This window comes from Rhamphochromis sp. 'chilingali', assembly GCF_963969265.1.
Source record: "Rhamphochromis sp. 'chilingali' genome assembly, chromosome: 16".
NCBI lineage: Eukaryota > Metazoa > Chordata > Actinopteri > Cichliformes > Cichlidae > Rhamphochromis > Rhamphochromis sp. 'chilingali'.
This window is the reverse complement of record NC_137943.1, coordinates 26,515,863-26,534,089: the sequence shown is the minus strand read 5'-3', so window position 1 is coordinate 26,534,089 and position 18,227 is coordinate 26,515,863. Positions and strand designations below refer to the sequence as shown.

The 18,227-nt window shown below is 41.1% G+C and overlaps 2 protein-coding genes across 5 annotated transcripts in view; one reads left to right on the top strand and one right to left on the bottom strand.

Moving 5' to 3' along the window:
- Positions 1 to 9,161, top strand: part of miga1 (mitoguardin 1) — a 20,741-nt gene extending 11,580 nt beyond the window's left edge. The window contains exons 8-16 of the mRNA XM_080906679.1: positions 79 to 173; positions 1,198 to 1,307; positions 1,479 to 1,551; positions 2,957 to 3,043; positions 3,149 to 3,247; positions 3,341 to 3,475; positions 3,593 to 3,646; positions 3,807 to 3,923; positions 4,366 to 9,161. Of these exons, the coding sequence (XP_080762805.1) occupies positions 79 to 173; positions 1,198 to 1,307; positions 1,479 to 1,551; positions 2,957 to 3,043; positions 3,149 to 3,247; positions 3,341 to 3,475; positions 3,593 to 3,646; positions 3,807 to 3,923; positions 4,366 to 4,584 (989 nt within the window). The 3' untranslated portion in view covers positions 4,585 to 9,161. The remainder of the gene's footprint in view (positions 1 to 78; positions 174 to 1,197; positions 1,308 to 1,478; positions 1,552 to 2,956; positions 3,044 to 3,148; positions 3,248 to 3,340; positions 3,476 to 3,592; positions 3,647 to 3,806; positions 3,924 to 4,365) is intronic.
- On the bottom strand, positions 6,466 to 18,227 carry fubp1 (far upstream element (FUSE) binding protein 1). Of its 4 annotated transcripts, none has more exons than XM_080906675.1 (20): positions 18,069 to 18,227; positions 17,529 to 17,652; positions 15,741 to 15,776; positions 15,568 to 15,604; positions 15,426 to 15,472; positions 15,247 to 15,318; positions 15,098 to 15,155; positions 14,771 to 14,933; positions 14,578 to 14,676; positions 14,374 to 14,469; positions 14,180 to 14,282; positions 13,673 to 13,912; positions 13,209 to 13,369; positions 12,959 to 13,110; positions 12,796 to 12,872; positions 12,143 to 12,268; positions 11,741 to 11,815; positions 11,212 to 11,274; positions 9,617 to 9,774; positions 6,466 to 9,377 (listed from the first exon to the last, which is right to left on the bottom strand). In XM_080906675.1, exons 1-20 carry the CDS (start codon positions 18,159 to 18,161, stop codon positions 9,369 to 9,371), a joined length of 1,989 nt encoding a protein of 662 aa, XP_080762801.1. In that variant the 5' UTR covers positions 18,162 to 18,227; the 3' UTR covers positions 6,466 to 9,368. The 4 variants fall into 4 exon arrangements, with proteins under 4 accessions (XP_080762801.1, XP_080762802.1, XP_080762803.1 ...); XM_080906676.1 differs by having other exon boundaries at positions 17,562 to 17,652; XM_080906677.1 differs by lacking the exon at positions 11,741 to 11,815.

Below are 18,227 nucleotides of genomic sequence, written 5' to 3'. Positions count from 1 at the left end.
GTGTGCTGGAGGACTCTTTTTTTTTTATAAAATTGTAAATATATGTGTGACGATTCCTGTTCTGTTTCCCTTACACAGTGGCAGACATTTTGTCCAGAGAAGAGTTAGATGACGCCTGTCTGAGGGACAGCATCAGCATCGCCTCCACTGACTCGTTTGTATCTGCAGCTGAGGTAACAGAAGCACCAAATCCTCCCATTAACACCTCTGGAGTTCTTCTACAGTGCTTTTTTTGTCAGTTGTTTAGTGTAAAGGGTAAAAAAATAAATCAGTCTTGATATTTTGCTTTTGGTTGCAAGGAAAAGTATTAAAAAAATTTAAAAATACAGCATTTAAAAAAAATTAATTTTGGTTCAGTAAAAAACAAATCTCATTTGGATTTCTTTCAAATTTACATTTCCTTCATTTTAAAGAACAAAAAAGCAGGAAGGAGTGATTCAAACATACGTTTTTGTTTATATAAATTCTGAATTGGTTTCTTTCTATTCAGAAGTTTTTCACCACCTTTGTAAAACATGAAAAACATACACGACTTGTCACAAATCAGGAGATCCTGCTTCGGTTAGTTAACCACAGCACTTTGTTCACAGCCATGTGGTTTGGGAACAAAGCACGAGGAGAGGAGGTGAAATCAGGAAAGGTCTTAAACTAAAACTGTCTGAACCTTTAAAGCTCCGACTGATTCGCAGCAGGAGTTTGACTCAGGAAGCTTTGCTCTTCCTCTGGGTTCACCACCCGGTGTTTACCAGTTCTCTGTTTATCGCCTTTACTCATTAAGTCTCAGTGGGGGCTCAAGGTGCTACTGGTGCACTTGACCCACATATCACTAAAATAAACTGGTTCTTAAGAATCACTGGTGGTGTGTTTACAGAGTGTACAAGCTAAGTTTACACACCAATGACTTTAACGTCCTCCCTGCAGAAAGATAACAATGCTTTACAAGGATTGTGTGTTAAACATCCTTTTAGAAATGGCAATTAAATTATTAGCAGCCTTTTGTTTTGTTTTTTCTGGCCTGGGCAAAGTTTATGCGTTAATATTAGTTTCTTAATAATAATTCTTAATAAAAATGATGTTTTTATTTCACCATTTCTTGTTTTTGGTTTCATGCAGACAATAAAACATTGTGAATAACAACATCTTATGTACCCTTCATTGTTCAGTCCATAATGCCTTTGCTATCTGTCTCCACCTCAGATGTCCGAGCACAGAGAGCTGAGGAGTGTGTTCACTCTGGGACATCACCCTTTGTATGAGGAGGCGCTGAAGATGGCTGAGGATGGCAGTATCTCCTGCAGAGTGCTGCGGTAATCAGACATTAACACACGTCGTATAGAAGACAGTCAGGGAAACTTGTACAGCGTTGTGATCGTCCCACTGTGAAATTTGATGGCATGACAGCATGAACTTTCTTATTTTGTTCTCCCGATCGTCTGCTGGCAGTTAAATGAGAGGTTTCTCTTGATTTTCACTCTCAGAACTGAGATGCTGGAGTGTCTCGGGGACTTGGATTTCCTGGCTAAGCTGCACTGTGTGCGGCAGGCGTGGCAGGTACGGTTCAGTAAGATGGTGCTCACCAAAGACTGTATGCTAAGATGAATGATAGTCTCCACTTCTGATGCACAACAGTAAAACTAGAATATTGTGGCTGAGTTTGCCTGATGTGGATGTTTGCTGAAGGAGGGGGGAAAAAGGGTCAGGTAGCTTTATGTTATCTGATCTGTTGTGCTTAATTCAGTTCAGTTTTATTTCACACAACAGTCGCCCCAAGGCACTTTATGTTGTAAGGTAAAGACTAGAGATGGCACGATACCACTTTTTTATGTCCGATACCGATATCATAAATTTGGATATCTGCCGATACCGATATAAATCCGATATAGTGTATTTTATAATCAATAAAATGTTTTTTTTAAAATATCTTGCTGTGTTTTGTATAAGTTCATACTCAGGTTTAAATAAAAAACAAAACAAAACTAAAGCTATTCTGTTATACCTGTATGCAAAAAATATACAAAATATTTCATAGATCAACAATACTGATCAATCTAATAAACTTAAACCTGCAGCATACTCCCTATTCCGGTGTTTTAAAGAGTACTTAGTGGATATATTAAGCAACCTAATTAATAGGGTCGCCAACTCCGAACACAAAAAAAAAAAAAAAAAAAAATGGGGAACCACCCTCTGCCTCGTAATGCTTAACTGACGTAATCAACTTTAATTTAATACACACGTAAAAGAAAATGCATCTATATCAAATCTATACATTTTACATCAGATGAAAACTTTGGTTGTAAGATTCAGATAATTATTTATTAAAAGCTAGACATGACAATAAGAAAGAAAAGTATTTCTTTGTGCCCCCTTTTCACTGTTAATGCCCTACCTGCCCCCCTGACAAAACTTTGCTAGACTCTCTTTTAAGAGGAAGAAATCTCCAGCAGAACCAGGCTCACACTCACAAAACGTAAAGAATATACTCACAGCTCATAAGACGTGTAATAGACCAGTGCTCTCAAACTACTGGGCAGATTATTAGGTGAAACTAAGGTGACAGGGTAACCCTGGCTTTGATCATGCAAACAGTCTTATTTAATTTCTTATGACTTTTATTATTTTTAGTGTATAGTTTACTGTTGTTATTCGGTATAGTGTTTATTTTGTATAACCTGTTGTTTAAGATGTGCTATAGAACTTTGACTTGACTTGAATTAATAGGGTAAGATAAATGCTCCCAATTAAAAATATTAAGGCATTTTTCCTGATTGCCTGTTTGGATATTTTGGCTTTATTCTCAATAGTATTTCTGTGTTGCTGTTGAATTAGCCAGAGAAACACTGCAGACCTCCTGCTCATTGAATTCCAGACCACAGTTGTAATTTTTGAACTGTAGATTATTGTTCACTATGTATTGAAAATTAAAAATAATTAAAGAATTTTGTTTTGTCTGCAGCTCATTTTGTGTGACAGGACAACTTGGACGTTTCTGGCCGACACAGGAAAGAAAATACTGTCTTCCATTATAGTCAAAGCACAAAAGGTAAAACTGAAAATACAGATAACGGATTTAGAAAATAGAAATAATAAAAAAAAAATTAATTGTATGAGCTGTTCTCCACCTCACATGTTGCTGTTCGGTTTTCAGAGCCCAAAGAGATTTGAGGAAGTGTTTGACGAGATGATTTCCTTCCTGGAGCACACAGAGCACTGGGAAAACACAGAATTGGAACTCGCCGCGCGGGGGGTAAGTGTGATTCTCTGACCTGTGATCCAACACGACTTAAATCGGTCGAACAGCATTTTTCCTTTCTTCTCTTTGCTTGACATTCTTCACCAGGTGAAGCATCTAAACTTCTACGACATCGTGCTGGATTTCATTCTGATGGACTCCTTCGAGGACCTGGAGAATCCACCCATCTCCATCCAGAACGTGATCAACAACCGCTGGCTCAACAGCTCCTTCAAGGAGACAGTGAGTAAAACTACAAAATAGCACCTGCATATGTATACATACCACTGAGACACATGAAAGGCAAAGCAGTTAACACAAGTGAGTTTTCATTGAATCTGACATGTATTTGTTTCACAGGCGGTGGCATCAAGCTGTTGGTCAGTGCTGAAGCAGAAGAGGCAGCACATGAAGGTACGAGTCTGAGGTCTTTTAAAATGCACAGTAACAGGAGGGTGGCGCTGGAGGAAATATCTCTTTACCTGAAATGTGATGTAGGGTTAAAATAACTTATTTCTATAAATACAGAAATGAGCAGGTAGATCTGAACGCCTCTGTGCCGTTTGTCTCTCAGGTGTCCGACGGCTTCATCGCCCATTTCTACTCCGTGTGTGAACAGATCGGCCCTGTCCTGGCGTGGGGCTTCCTGGGGCCAAAGGGCTCCCTGCACGATTTGTGCTGCTTCTTCAAGGTTAGAACATGAGGAACATCTGCGAGTGTCCTGTTTTAAACATGGACTGTTTTGTGTCAGTGGATGAGATTTAGACTAAATTTGGAACGAAAATGAGAATTAATCTTGTTCACCCACTGCTTTTAAACGAGTTTTTGTACTTAACTAAAAGTAAATGTAGTTGAGAAAAAAGTGTAAGTTTGAGATTTGGGATGTTTGCAGGACTGGGAGTCAGCAGCCTTTTAAAACTCTTTGTATTGTAATATCTATTCTGAGATCCTTAAATCTGCCCCTGATTTTAAAAACCATATTATGATTAGGGGAAAAGGAAAAAAACTAAAGAGCTTATACAATCTGAACCTCCCAGTCTTAACTCGTTCCCCCCTGTGGACGACATTTGACGACCTTCCTGCACCCTTAATGATGAATTTTGAGTTACTCATGAGTCCTGTTTCTCCTGCAGGACCAGGTGCTGCACTTCCTGAAAGACATCTTTGATCTGGATAAAGTGCGTTACTGCTCGGTGGAGAGTTTGGCGGACGACGTGCTCCAGCTGCTCCACCGACGCTCGGAACTGCTGCTCGCCTACCTGGGAGCCGACTCGCTGCGGTACCTGAATGGGTGTAACTCACCACCGGTGCACCTGGTTCCCAGTGCCCTGCTGGAGGCACGAGTGCAGTGAGAGACACGGCCAAGTCTTTAAATATTACACAAGTCAGTCCCAGCATTCGTTCAGGGGTGAGTTCACACCAAATGTTGGACCAAAGGAAACTGTAGGTGTGAGCTCACCTGCAGTCTGTGAAATCAACTCATTATGTCTCCCATCATGCCAGTGTCATGATGTCCAAAGTCAGTGGATCCACGTAAACTGAACCAGCCGTTTGTCTTCAGGCATGCTCACGGTCTCTGGTGTGGCCTCCACTTCCTCTTCTTATTCCCCTGGCCGCTTTTCAATGTGCCATAGCAGCGCTTTTAAAAGGTTCAAAGAGAACAGCAATAATATTTATTAAATATGAACTTGTGTAGTAATAAACTGAGGCAGGCTTGGAATCTGTTGCAGTAGGTGTTATGTTATGTAAATTGAGGGAATTTTAATGCCATTAAGAGCAGTTTGTGAACGAAGAGGTAATTTATTTTATTATACAGCAGACAGGTGCAGAGCTTATTTGTAGAAATAGCGTCTGCATGCATTAATAGGTTAGTGATCGCTCTCACAGACGCGAGGACATGCTTTATGCCCAGAGCTGCTCTTCGCTGAACAAAGGGCCTCGGTTTAAGAGGTGGAAATGTGCTGAATAGGAGATAAAATGCAGCGATTCAGTTTCTTTACTTGAAAGGGGGAAAGTTTTTGTTTTGGTTTTTTTGACACTACAAGCCACAGAACTTTTATGCAATATTAAAGTTTAGCACACAAAGCTTCCAAAGCCATTATGATATTAAGTCGACACATCGCGACTGCACATCTGCCCAGCTGCTGTACAACTTGTGCCGCTCTGTTTTTCATGACGGGCAGAAACACAGAAAGCCTTATTGTAAATGCAAATATTCAAGCCTTGTGTTTGTCGCTGAATGTCAGCCCACGGTCTTCATGTTTCCAATCATCTGGGAAGTTTTTAAAAAAATACTGTAGTGTGTTAATGTCTGTCCTGCAGATCAGTTACTGTGTACAGAATATACACTGCATGCTTGAAGCTCAAGCTCCTACAGAAGTAGAAAATGTAGAGTCAAGTCTGGGGTGTCAGTCTACTGCAATCTCCAAATGTTGTCTTAAAAGTGGACATACAGAACTGTCAATGAGCACAGTATTATTCTTGCTCCCAACTGGTGTAGCTTTGCATGATTCAAAGTTCAAAATAATCCCCATTTGTCTGGTAATTCTTAGTCATTAACTATTTATAATAATTTAAAAAAAGCAATACAAGCTGAACTAAGGTGAAGATCAGCAGGATTGCATCAGCAAACATTTTGTCCTGCCTATTAAAGTCTCATTGAGCCAGCTTGGTTTCATTCCATGTCACTGCTCCACCAGCAGTCATTCCCCATCTTGGTATACTGCATTAAGCCAGATTTTATCTGATTGGCTTTCCCTCCGAGATGGGCAGGGCTGTTGTGCTCTCATCACCATGTCTCAGATGACCATGTTGAAGAGAACTGCTCTCACTGATGACACATGGAGCTCACCGGGATTAGATAGACTTCAGTAACTTTAGCCATGATTAATGCAAAATCATCCACCACTGTAAAAAGAGGATAGGTCCACTTTCAAGTTTTGCATTTTAGGTGTTCACATACGTAATAGATCACCGTGAGCACTTATCTCTTAAGCTGTAGACTTCTGAAATTCAAACATGCGTATAGACTGGATGGAGATTGCTTTGTTCTGATTTTTTTTTCCAGACTAAGTCCAGAAAGGTTACAAGAAACGAGTGTTTGTTGTTCAGCTGGGATCATATCATACAATGTTAAAGTGTTACCTGTTTTGACCGATTGGTGAAATAAAGTTGAATGTGTGCAAATAAAGACTGAGAATGTCCTCCTTTGAAATAAGACTCCACAATAATGGTCCAGTTTATTTGTTACAACTTTAATGAACATGGCAACATTTCAAAACCAAAAACAAGTTAAATTCAAGAAACAAACCAATAGATTATACACAGCACATGAAACCTTGATTACCTCTAAGGCATGCTCCTTGTTTAGTCTTCTACACCCCTCGAACTCTGTGTTGAAACACTGAGTGTCTCACGTGTACACAGCCCCAACAAACAGTGAGTGACCTTATTTTTACTACAGAAGTGTTTTAAACTGATAAACCCCAAAGTTCCTGTCCTCATCCAACTTTCTAAAGCACATTCCTGTCTGCTGAAAGTTACTCATGAAGGCATTCACAGCGATTAAAAACAACTTTCAGACAACTCTAAACAAACTATGGCATCATGGTTAAAAAGAGACAAGTCAAACCGGGCAGCAAAAACAAATCTAACCAACACTTTTTGCAATCAAAGAATTTAAATTTCATTGGGTTGCTGTTTTTTTTGGGTTTTTTACCTTATCACTGGAGCTCTTGAACGGTCTACGTTCAGCAGCAGGATAGACTCAAAGGATTCCTCCTTTTGTGTGTAGGGGGGGGGACAAACTACGACACGGGCCTGATTCTACGACCTAAGCCTGCAGCATCCTCCAACACTGTGAGCGAGAAGTGAAGGCGTTTCAATAGCAGATTTGCACTGCACTTGAGGGCAGATTCACACCACGACAGGAAAAAAAATTATTAAAAATCATGTATTGAACCGTTTCGTTTCTTTGACCTAGCAGTTTAGCATGCAGTTTTACACCAGTGTCAATCTAAAGCATCGACATACAGTCACTTTCAGACTTACCAGGGTGCAAATATAGAGGCTATTATCATATTAAGCAGATTCGACATTACCTCCTATGCAACAACCTTTTCACTTGTCAAAACTTCACATCATGCAGTTCATTCATGGGAAAAAAATGGGCTGTGAATTTCCTGGACATTTTCTTTTTGTTTAATGACACAGGTAAGCATTTGTTTGCATGTATGTCACTGGACAAAAACACTGGTTTTCCTTAGGTTTCGCTTACCTGTGTTATTGCAGCAGAACCTAAGGTGCAAGGTCTGGGATGACACTGCAAAGATCAGATATATATGTATGTATATATTGCACTCTTTGCCGTCAGTGAACAATGCAGTCAAAGAGATCGTTTGGACTTTAACATTAACAGCCTTTCACAGCAGTGCTCATTCATAAAAAAAAAAATCATCATCAATACTGAGCTAATCAGCAGCACTTCCACTACTAGCATTCCACATGCTTATTATAAAGGACATATTAGAGAGAGATTATCAGCAGAAACCTAAGCATGCTACGCTGGAGTTATGCAGGAGATTTCTAAGCAAATATATTGCAATGAATGGCATTTTGTTTTTAAAAAGACATCAACTACACAATGGCAAGTTGGCAAATATTCAGAACGCAAAAAAACCCCAACATGGACATCCTTAAACAGTTCCTACCAGCAGTGTAACAGACCTCAGTTCAGAAATCCAACTACCTACACAAACAATCTACAGGAGCTGAGTAAAGAGAATCTCAGAAACATGTGGTACAAGAATCATCACATTCTGAAGCGCTAAGCCTCTCCTGAGAACATTTCATACTTACCCAAAGACAAAGGAGGGAGGGGGGGGAGGGGAAAGGGCAATATTTGAGAAAAAATAAAAAAATACTACATCGTTGGCAGTTTATAAAGCGTTCTTTCTCAAAGTCAAATCACAGGTTTTTTGTACTTACATTACAGGAGGGCTCAACTGATGGATGCCGACTGCTTAACCACCCCAGACCCTACAACATCTACCACTTTTTGTTGCATCGTTTTATACTTTTAAAAACATTCTTTTCAAAAAAAGACAAGTGTAAACATGTGAGTTCACAATTGGGCAAGACAAATGTTTCAATGCATTTTTTCTCTCCCTCTCTCCTTTTCAAAACAATTTTACCTCACTGTCCTGGAAAAAGAACAGCACAAAAGGTAGATGGATATATAACACTAAAAATATGCATCATTTCTTAGAACCGCATGTTGAGAAGGATACTTGGCTTACCGCTTTTCTAAACTTGCCTGTGGAGGATGAAGTGACTATCAAGGGAGGCAGCAAAAAATAAAAAATATATATATATACAGTGCAAACTACACCTCAACAATATCAGCAACCAATGCAAAAAGTGAGAAGGAATGCCACAGCAACGCAGGTAATGCATGAGATCACGACACACAGATACCGTCGGCTTTCTCGTGACAAACATTTTTTCTACTTGCTAGAAATAATATGAAATATATAAATAACAAGTCTGAACCACCCGGCATCACTGCACGCAAGTAATGTGACTACGAGTCTTATAGACAGTTGGAGAGAGACAGGACAGCACAATTTGGTTTTGGACAATCAGTTCAAACTACAACGCCCACCCCACCTATCCCCCCCCCTGCTCAGCGGCCTCACGGTAAAACAAAAACAATCATACAGAAATACATCTCCACCCCAACTTACCAACACAGGAGGTTTCAGTTTGTTTTATTGCAAAAAAACACAACAGGCAAGAGCAATTTTTAAAACTGAGATGATTTTACATGGTAATGTCTACAGTTTAATAAACATGACTTCTAACCACATTTAATGTAGATACAGGGCTGGAATGACCATATGTATAATTACCTCACTAAAAACAAAGCATTTACAAGAAAAAAAGAATAACAAAATGGAAAAAAAAAAAAAAAGAGAGAGAAAAATCAAAGAGGACGTGTTCGCCGGGTAATCTGCCATCTATGTGAAACACTTTCAAACCAAGGAAATTTAAGATCTTCATCAAGGCGTCTGCATCCAAACATTTAACAAAGGATTTTGTTTCGACAATGTAGCATTTACTTTATGTCCACTTCACATTACTGGCCCTGTGCAGAAGAAATACATAGAAGATACATTGCATGTTAACAGCAGAAACAGTGGACTCAGCTTCCCAAAATAAAAAGCTAAAAAGCCTGTGTAGGAAGGAAGGTGGTTTTGGTTAAGTGTGTGAGGCTGCTGCGGTCACCGGAGCCCTGTGAAAACCTGAGGAGTGAAGCGGGTTACGGTGCAAAACGACTGAGTGTACGTGAATGTGGACAGCGCATTATTATCGGGGCGGGTGTACCTGGGGAGCTTGTGGCGCCGCGCCCATCGGCTGTGGGTTGGCCGTGCCGTAATAAGCGGCCTGCTGCCGGTAGTACTCCGCCCAGGCCGCGCTGTAGTCCGGCTGGCCTCCAGGTTGAGAGGCAGCCGCTGCCGCTGTGGCCTGAGGGGCCGCTTGACCTGCAGGGGATAAAAATAATAGAGAAAAAAATAAGTTTGTACAGCCAAGAAGCTCAAGGTCAAGTCTGAAGTTTTCTCACTGCACCTAAGAGACACCATGATAAAATTCATGAATGCTTTTTATAGAACTAAAATATAAGGAACAGAAAGCCAAATATGCTTCTCTGGGTTAGTTACACAAGCCAACAAGGCAGCTATTCAACTAGGGAGGCTCCTGGTGACTCATCTGCTAGACACTCAAAGAAAATAATTTTATTTTAAAAAAAATAATAATAATGAGTCTTTAATATAAATTAAAAAAAAAAAAATCAGGCCAGTTTAACATGTTTGAAGTCATTAGTTACATTCCACAGGAATCAAATTAACTTGTACGTGTCACTGAGCGTGGCACTTTGCATTTAATGGTTATGTGGTCAGTTCATGTGGGATTTGAACATTAAATCGACCTCATAAGTGTCAAGTCAACACCCTGCCGAAAGATATCTACTCGTTTGGCTGTGAATGCCCTGTTCACTACCATGGATTCCTCCTCTGCGTTTACTTTTTTTTTTTACCAGTTTTGGAAATTAAATCAGTGAGAGAATAACAAATATACGGAAGAATAATAATAATAATAATAATAATAATAATAATAATAATAATAATAATAATAATAATAATAATAATAATGAGGAGAAGAAGGAGAAGAATAATAATATAAAAGTAAAGAAGTAGAAGTATATAAAGCAGACCAGCCAGACAAGAGCACGACAAAGGATATTAACAACCATTAGACATAACACAGCTTTCCCAACATACATTCAGCTACTATTAAATAAATTGTAAAAGTAGAACAAAAAAAAATTCAGGCCACAGTAAATGCTTCCAATCTTGTCAGATTAGATTTATAAGAAGGGGAACGAACCCGCCACTGAGGTCTCTTGGTGGCGGGTCAGAAACCTTCTTCCTTTCTATTGGGCGGCTGCGAGAACAGCAACTCTACTAGCAAGAGGGCTGCTTGTGGAGGCAACCACCCTTTAACATCAAACACACTCATACTTAGAGCTGGAGGAGCGATGAGATGTTATTTAACTAGACAAAAGCCTAACCTATGCTGTGTTAGGAGTAGTACGCTTGTTTTCCTCCATGCTAGCATCCAAAACCACAATAAAGGGTTATTACACCAGGCTTTAGTTTCTTATACTACTATACTATATACACTAAAGCATGCTGATCTTGGTCTTACTCTCGTTGAATGAATGTAAAGTCTATGATGCAGCATGTGCAAGTAAACATTTATAACTCATCCAGCTGAAGAAACAGAAGGTGGAAATGGGGAGGAAACAAACCAGTCACATTGTTCTACAGATGTGCATGTCGGGTGGCAGTGAGTTACAGCGTAGGGTTTCAGACATATCTGCGGCGCGTTTTAGCACAAAACCCTGCTCGAGCACTCACCTTGTTTCTTATAATACTCCTCCCAGGCTTTCGTGTAGTCCTGAGGTTGCTGACTCTGTTGACCTGCAGAGTGAAAAGGAAGAAACACGTTAGAGCATTCAAGCATCAAATCGAACCACAAAACATAAACAATGACCCTACATTGCTTATATGCACAACCCCACAAGTCAAACACTCATCATTTAACTCCACAAAACACACACACTCAATAACAGTAAAACATTCATAGCACATGGAAGACTGTGCCATCAGTGTGGATAAAGCCCTGACTTAGTCTAGAAAATAATCTACTCTGAGCTGATAAAGGTGGATCTGTGTCCACAGCAGTCCTGCAGATAGTCAAAGTGTCCCAGTCTAAACAGCACAGCCGTCAAAAGTCAAACAAAGTGGAGGCACACTTGAAAACGCTCCACGGCAGGTTAGTAATGCTCACAAATACCCAGACCTGAAAAAGAAGCTGACTAAATGGCCGAGGGCTGTTTAGACTGTCTTGTGTTAAGAGGTGTACACTGAAACTACGTTCATATACCCATTTTCTTGTAATATTCCTCCCAGGCCTTGGTGTAATCTGCCTGTCCACTCTGACCTGCAGCCTGTGGGTCACCTGTTAAAGAAAACGGTACTTGTAATTAGTCAATCATTCTCAGCAGTTTGTCCTCCACCTGCCTGGGTTGGGCTGTCAGCCTAGGGGTGGTGGAGGAAAACTACCCTGTTCCTGGGGTATTTAAAAAAAATGTTAAAAAGCTGCTCTGCAAAAGCAAAGTCATTTAAAAGTTGAAACCAAACCAATTTGTGTTTGTTAGTAACACAAATGAGACATGAGCACAGCACACTATCAGGTAAGTCTACTGAACTACACTGAGCTTGTCTGAACACTTTCCGTTTCTTCTGCTCCTCTGCTTTGCTTTAAGTGAAAAAACACTCCGGTTACCTTGGCCGTTGGCTTGACTGGTGCCGGGCGCTCCGCTGGTCGGGGTCATGGGAGCCTGCGGCTGCTGGCCGTATTGAGCGTAGTACGCTGCCCACGCTGCTGCGTTGGCATCCGCTGCTGCTTTATCTGCACGCAAGAAACAAGCTGGTAACCACACAACAGCCAGGACTCATTCTGGCAGCAGCAATGTTGTGCCTTACTGAAGACGTGCAAAGGCTAATGCTAGCCAACTGTAATAAGACACCATGTATCGTCAAATCTGCTGATGTAATCAATACTTGTGTTTTAGCACATAAATCTCAAATGCTATAATATTTTGAAAGCAAATAATTCCAAGAAAAAAAAACAAGAGTGTCAATAAAAGAGCATTTACTTCTGTAATTACTTTTTGTGCCTACAGGGGGCACTGCTTCTCCCCAGAGTGCAAATTCATAGTTAAAAAACAAAGCACCGAGCTCTTTGGCCCTGAAACTTCACCCTTTAGCGCTTTCCAACATTTATCCTGTTTGTTCCATTGTTTTTCATTTTGTTTCTGTTGGGTCGCTGTATTTTATGACTAACAGATATACTTTCTAACCTCTGAGTATGATTTCAAATATTAAAATATGGCAAAGGGCTTTTCACATCAAATGCCCCCATTAGCAAATACTCACTTGGATCAGGCTGGCCCTGCTGCCAGTGTGGGTAGCCGTTGCCCCATCCCTGAGGCTGATATGGAGCAGGAGGACCACTGAAGGAAGAAAATAAGTAACCATCATCTCTCAGTCAGCCATGTTCAGATATTCTTACTATCAAAGAGGAGGCAACTGTACTTACTGTGGTCCGGGTGGGCCCTGATTGTATGGTCCAGGATTGTATGGACCCATGGGAGCACCAGGGGGTCCGGGTGGTCCTGGAGGACCATGTGGACCTGGTCCTCCATGTGGGCCAGGAGGGCCATGTGGGCCACCCATGGGAGTGACAGGTCCCTGATCAGAGAAATGGTGCGGTCAGTATAAGAGGGGTAAATAAAAAATAAATACCGGAGTCTTCACATGGAGGCTAATTATAAAAACAGTTAACTCACCCCAATTTTCTCCTCCACTAGTTGCCGGGCGTAGTCGATCTGCTGAGGAGACCCTCTGACTGTAAACATCTTAATGTTGGGGTCAGCGTTGGGCGGAGGATTCCTCTGGAGCTCGATTCTGGCTCCCGACTGCTGGCTGATGCCCTTGATTGTCTCACCACCTGGAAGAGAAACATGGTCAGAGTTTACAGGGAGAAAAATATTTTAACCGTTTTGGTTGACCCTTTCGTCTCTCTGATCTCTCTACCTTCACCGTGTCACTCTCTATTGTGTGTTCAGGTCTCAGATTATAGGGTTGGGGTTATCCATCAGCTTGTCAGCGTGGTGCATGAGTTTTCATCACAGACCATACACATTTTAAACCATTATTTACTCCATAAGGTGATTACTAAGAGTGCACTACACTCCTAAAGTTTGTTTTAATAACTGAGCTCGAGCCCCACTGCTGTTGAGGAGCGACTTACCTTTCCCAATGATCAGACCAGTCTTCATGGTCGGGACCGTAAAGGTAAACTCTTGGAGGCCACCAGGGGGGCCCATGTTCCAGTTGCCCTGACCGCGACCGCGTCCCCTGCCACCTCCATGCCCTGGAGGTCCTCCCGCCTGGACGCTCCGCAACAGGTCGGAAATGATTTCTGCCGCGTGCTGAGCCTGGTCAGGGGGACCCATGATCTGCGCTATCCTGTCTGGTGTGGTGCCATCATCTGGAGAGAGGAAGGAGGGCGATTTGAGACAACTGAATCACAATTTCAGCTTTGATTTCTATTACTGCTGTCACATTAAACAAATATATACTTTTCTAGTATTTCCTCTAATTATGCCTCTAACCAGCGATGCACTGTGCATGTGTTCAGGTCTCAGATCATAGGGTTGGGGTTATACATCAGCTTATCAGCGTGGTGCATGAGTTTTCATCACAGACCATTTTAAACTGCTTGATTTGCTTCATGAATGTCATGTTAGATGCTCACCTGGTTTGAACTGAATCCTGACGCCTGTGTCATTCTGAATTTTCTTGATCATTTCTCCATTTCTCCCGATAACAATTCCTACTGCAAAACGTGGGACAGGAACCTGAACAATAAGAGGACAGAAAAGCAAAATTAACACGATCCAAAAACCCTGGTCAACAACGTGATGAATTAAACAAATGACAAGTACTGACATCTAAGCTGTCTCCTCCAATCCTTGAACCGTACTCGCTCCTCTGCTCCCTGAAGCCCTGATCTCTAATCAGCTCCATCACCATCTCTTTGGCTTGCTGGGGAGACAAAGTACATATTATTACAGTACAGTCTCCATGTGGAAGACTTGGAATTTAAAAAAAAAAAAAAGTTTTATGACATCAAAATCCCAGCTGAAGTCTCACCTGAACTTTAAAAGGTTCTCCTGAAATGCGTAGTGGTTTGTCTGCGCCTGTGTTTTGGGGCCCATCTTGGATCATGACCATTTTCACTCCAGCTCGTTCCTGCAAATGAGAAAATAAAACAAAAGGTGAGTCAGTAGCAATCACATCTAATTATCTCTATATTTTTTTTGTCTCACTTTGACTTGAGGCTCACCTGAAGGCTTTTGATGGTTTCTCCTCCCTTGCCAATGACAAGTCCGGCTTTAGAAGCAGGTACCATAATCTCCTGAACAGTCATTCCTGGGCCGTCGTTGTGGTGGAACGCTGGGGCCGGACGCCCCTTCTCAACGATTTCTGTTAGTAGCCTCTTTGCCGTCCTTAAGGGAGAAAAAAAATTACCATTTTGTTTAGTAACGGATAGTAGGGCTGCTCGATTACAGCAAAAATTATAATGGCAACTTTTGGACTTTGGTCAAAAATACATTGCTGCCCACACCAGCTTCCACGGGAATTCTGCATATGAAACAGGGGTGACACTTACTGGATTGATTCTGGTAATCCTGTTAATGTCACCGACCGATCTGGCATCCCTCCGCTGTCTACAAGAGAGAAGACACTGTAAACACAAAACCCTCCAAAAACAGTTGGTATGCTCCGACTTCTCAGCACTGGCAGCAAATCCAAACCTACCAGGGGCAATCTGTATTTTGCACCCAGACTCCTGCTGGAGACGTGATATTTGTTCACCTCCTCTTCCAATAACTAGAACAGGCAATGACAAAAACCAAGTATAAATATCAAATTCTAAGAGCACAGAAGTTATGCTTTTTGGGTTTTTTTTTTTTGGTTTTTTTTAAACAAACACTTACTGAAGCCAACCATGCCATCTGGGACCTTGAATTCTTCTGATGTTGACCTTAGGATAACGGGAGATTAATCAACATAAACTTTATAATACAATGAAGCCAAGCACAGTATGTGAACATGTTTAAATTGATAATGCCCGTTTACCTTGGGGGACCAGCCATTCCTCCAATACCTGAAAAGGCTGCAAGAAGACGACCAATTAGCCAAAAGAAGACTTAATAAAATAAAATACAATTTTGAAGAACCAAATTTCACATTCTTGCACATATTTGGCCTTTTTAAAGTAGTAAATACAACTGCACCTTCAGTTCACTTACCATCATTTGTAGCCACTTTCTTTGTCTCTGGTTGGTCTGTGAAAAAAATGACATAACCAGTGTAAGTACCTCTCATTATTCCCATGCCACATCACATTATTAGCTCCCCCCCAATCAAAGAAAAAACAAACTGATTTTACACATCTAAAATTCATTTGTCAACACTACATGGAATTTAAACAGTTCAGACAGCTGGATTAGACGCTCATCTGCCAGCTTCCTGCATGCATACTTGGCTTGATATCCTATCTGAAGATGTTTAGTCCTACTCAACGCTGATGCTAAATCCTCAGTTTTGTTTAACATAATTCAACAATACTCTGCAACACAGAGCTATACTGTAATGTTCTATCTGCCAGATTATTCAAGCAGCCAGAGTCCTTGCACTTATTAACTCAGTAATGAAGTCAATTCATTGGCTCCAAATTAGAAATAAATCACCATTGAAGTCCCTGTATTTGTTCAGCTCTCAAAGGTTTGTTAACCCCAGTTCTGACTTGATCAGTGCCTATAACCCGATTATACCTCAATTATACCTCTCAAGCAGGATGTCAGATTTTTCAGAAGAACACCCCCAAATTGTTTTTCCAACTCAGAAATCCTGAGATGTCCCGCTAATCCCGATTTAACAATCTTAGATGAGGGTAGAGAACATAAGCAACAGAAAAGCTGTAAAAGTCTGTAAATCATCATTGTGGATTTGCGACTCGCTAAATAAGACATGCTGAGATCAGTGACCAGCGTCTATACAGGAACATGCTGCAACTCACTTTTTAAGTGAGGAAGAAAAACCCAAAACAAAAGTAGAACAAGAACTGTGCTGCACTGCTAGTAATGCGTTAATAGCTCTGTCTTGCTGAGGAACAAAACAAATCCTGTTTTTCAGCCTTCGCTAGTGGAACGCGCTAAACTCAGGAGTGTCACTCCCAGCGCCAAGATCTGAGGCAAATACAAAGCAGCATTAAATCCAAGTGTCCTGAAGGTGCTTTCAGTTGCACATAAATCATACTTCCGTGCCAGAGCTACAACGTAATTATTGGAACTCCATTTTAACCCTACGCCCCAACCTTCTACATACAACAACTACACGTCAGGTCGGCGCATACCCCAACAACTTGAATGCTGAGGAAGTTAAGAGTTAATAACTGTGTGTGTGTTAACTGGTCTTATTTCTTTGTGAAGTACAGTTTGTTTGTTTTTTATTTTATATTAAGTTTCCAAACCCAGAGAAAGTAAATAAACCCAGATTAAGCATTATAATGTAATTAAAACCATGATTTTTCCCCCCAATCTTTTCCAGACTTTATAATCAGTACATGTGTGAACCAAGCAAACTGGAAACTGTCATGCTTTCATTTTGGACCACATTAACCACCAAAAAACATCTACTTAACCTGTTTATAGGCTAGTAAAGCTAATTACACCCACTCACGCCTTAACCAATATTTGCCTCCAGTCTGGTCCACTCAATCAAAATAAAAAAAAAATAAAAAATGATTTGACACATGAAAATATTTACAAGACATTAGAAGATAAGGTAAAACCATCACCCTAAACACATGCCATGTGCAACATACTGCTGCTTTTTAACTGGTTAGTAATAATGTACAGTGTTAGATCTAAAGGTGAAAATTCACACTGAGAGGAAAAAACGATTAAAAAAAACAAAATAACTGGGTTATGGACGTTAAAACAGAATAAATGCATTTCAGCAGCTGCTAAAAAATGAAACACAAAGGCAGGCATTAACTAGAAAGACTTGCATTGAGATCGATTTGAGCCACTGACCGATATTCAGGTTAGGCATGGGAAAATACCCACCAGCGTCCTCCAGGGGCCTTTTCTGGCCCCCGTAGCCGAACTCGTTTGTCGGGGGTGCCGCAACTCCGTCCCCGCCAATCTTTGCTGCGATCTGAAAGCAAAAAATGAAGCAACAAGAGAACACGTGAACTCCCGAGATCATGTATTTGTTGTTCGTGTCTCTTAAGGTGCGTTTGGAGAGGAGAGGCGTGCTGCCTGCGGCCTACTGTCCTAGCCGGAAGTCCAACAAAGGGGAGCTTCAGGTTTCACTTTAGCAAATCGGTTAATTTTGCTACAACACAAAAACACCAGCTTGCATTTAACTTATACAATTATTATCTTATTTTTTAACCACTCTAAGCTGCGATCTGTTGTGTTTTCCCGTCTGTTTTCGTTTTCAGAGTAACGCAACGTTAGCTTAGCTCAGCTACCTTCAGAGCACAACGACAGAAAGCGCCGAAAACTCGCAATTCGTTCCCGGCCTGCGGGATATTTTTAGCCCGAGTGATTCCGTAGTCGTCTTCTCACCTGTCGTGCTCGTTGCAGAGCGTCTTTAAAAGCGTCGTTCATGCCGCCACCGGCGTTTGAGGACGGGGGAGCCACGTTGCTGTAGTCTGCCATATCTGCCTGCTGCTGCTCTTCTCCTCCTCGGCGCGATAAGATGGCGGCTCGGTCTCACAAACGGGA

Excerpts from the sequence above, each read along its gene's own strand:
- fubp1 (XM_080906675.1), bottom strand. The coding sequence starts at position 18,161 with ATGGCAGACTACAGCAACGTGGCTCCCCCGTCCTCAAACGCCGGTGGC. Across the intron at positions 14,677-14,770 it reads AAACCATCAAAAGCCTTCAG|GAACGAGCTGGAGTGAAAAT; the intron begins GTGAGCCTCAAG and ends TCTCATTTGCAG. Across the intron at positions 13,913-14,179 it reads CAGGATTCAGTTCAAACCAG|ATGATGGCACCACACCAGAC; the intron begins GTGAGCATCTAA and ends TCCTCTCTCCAG.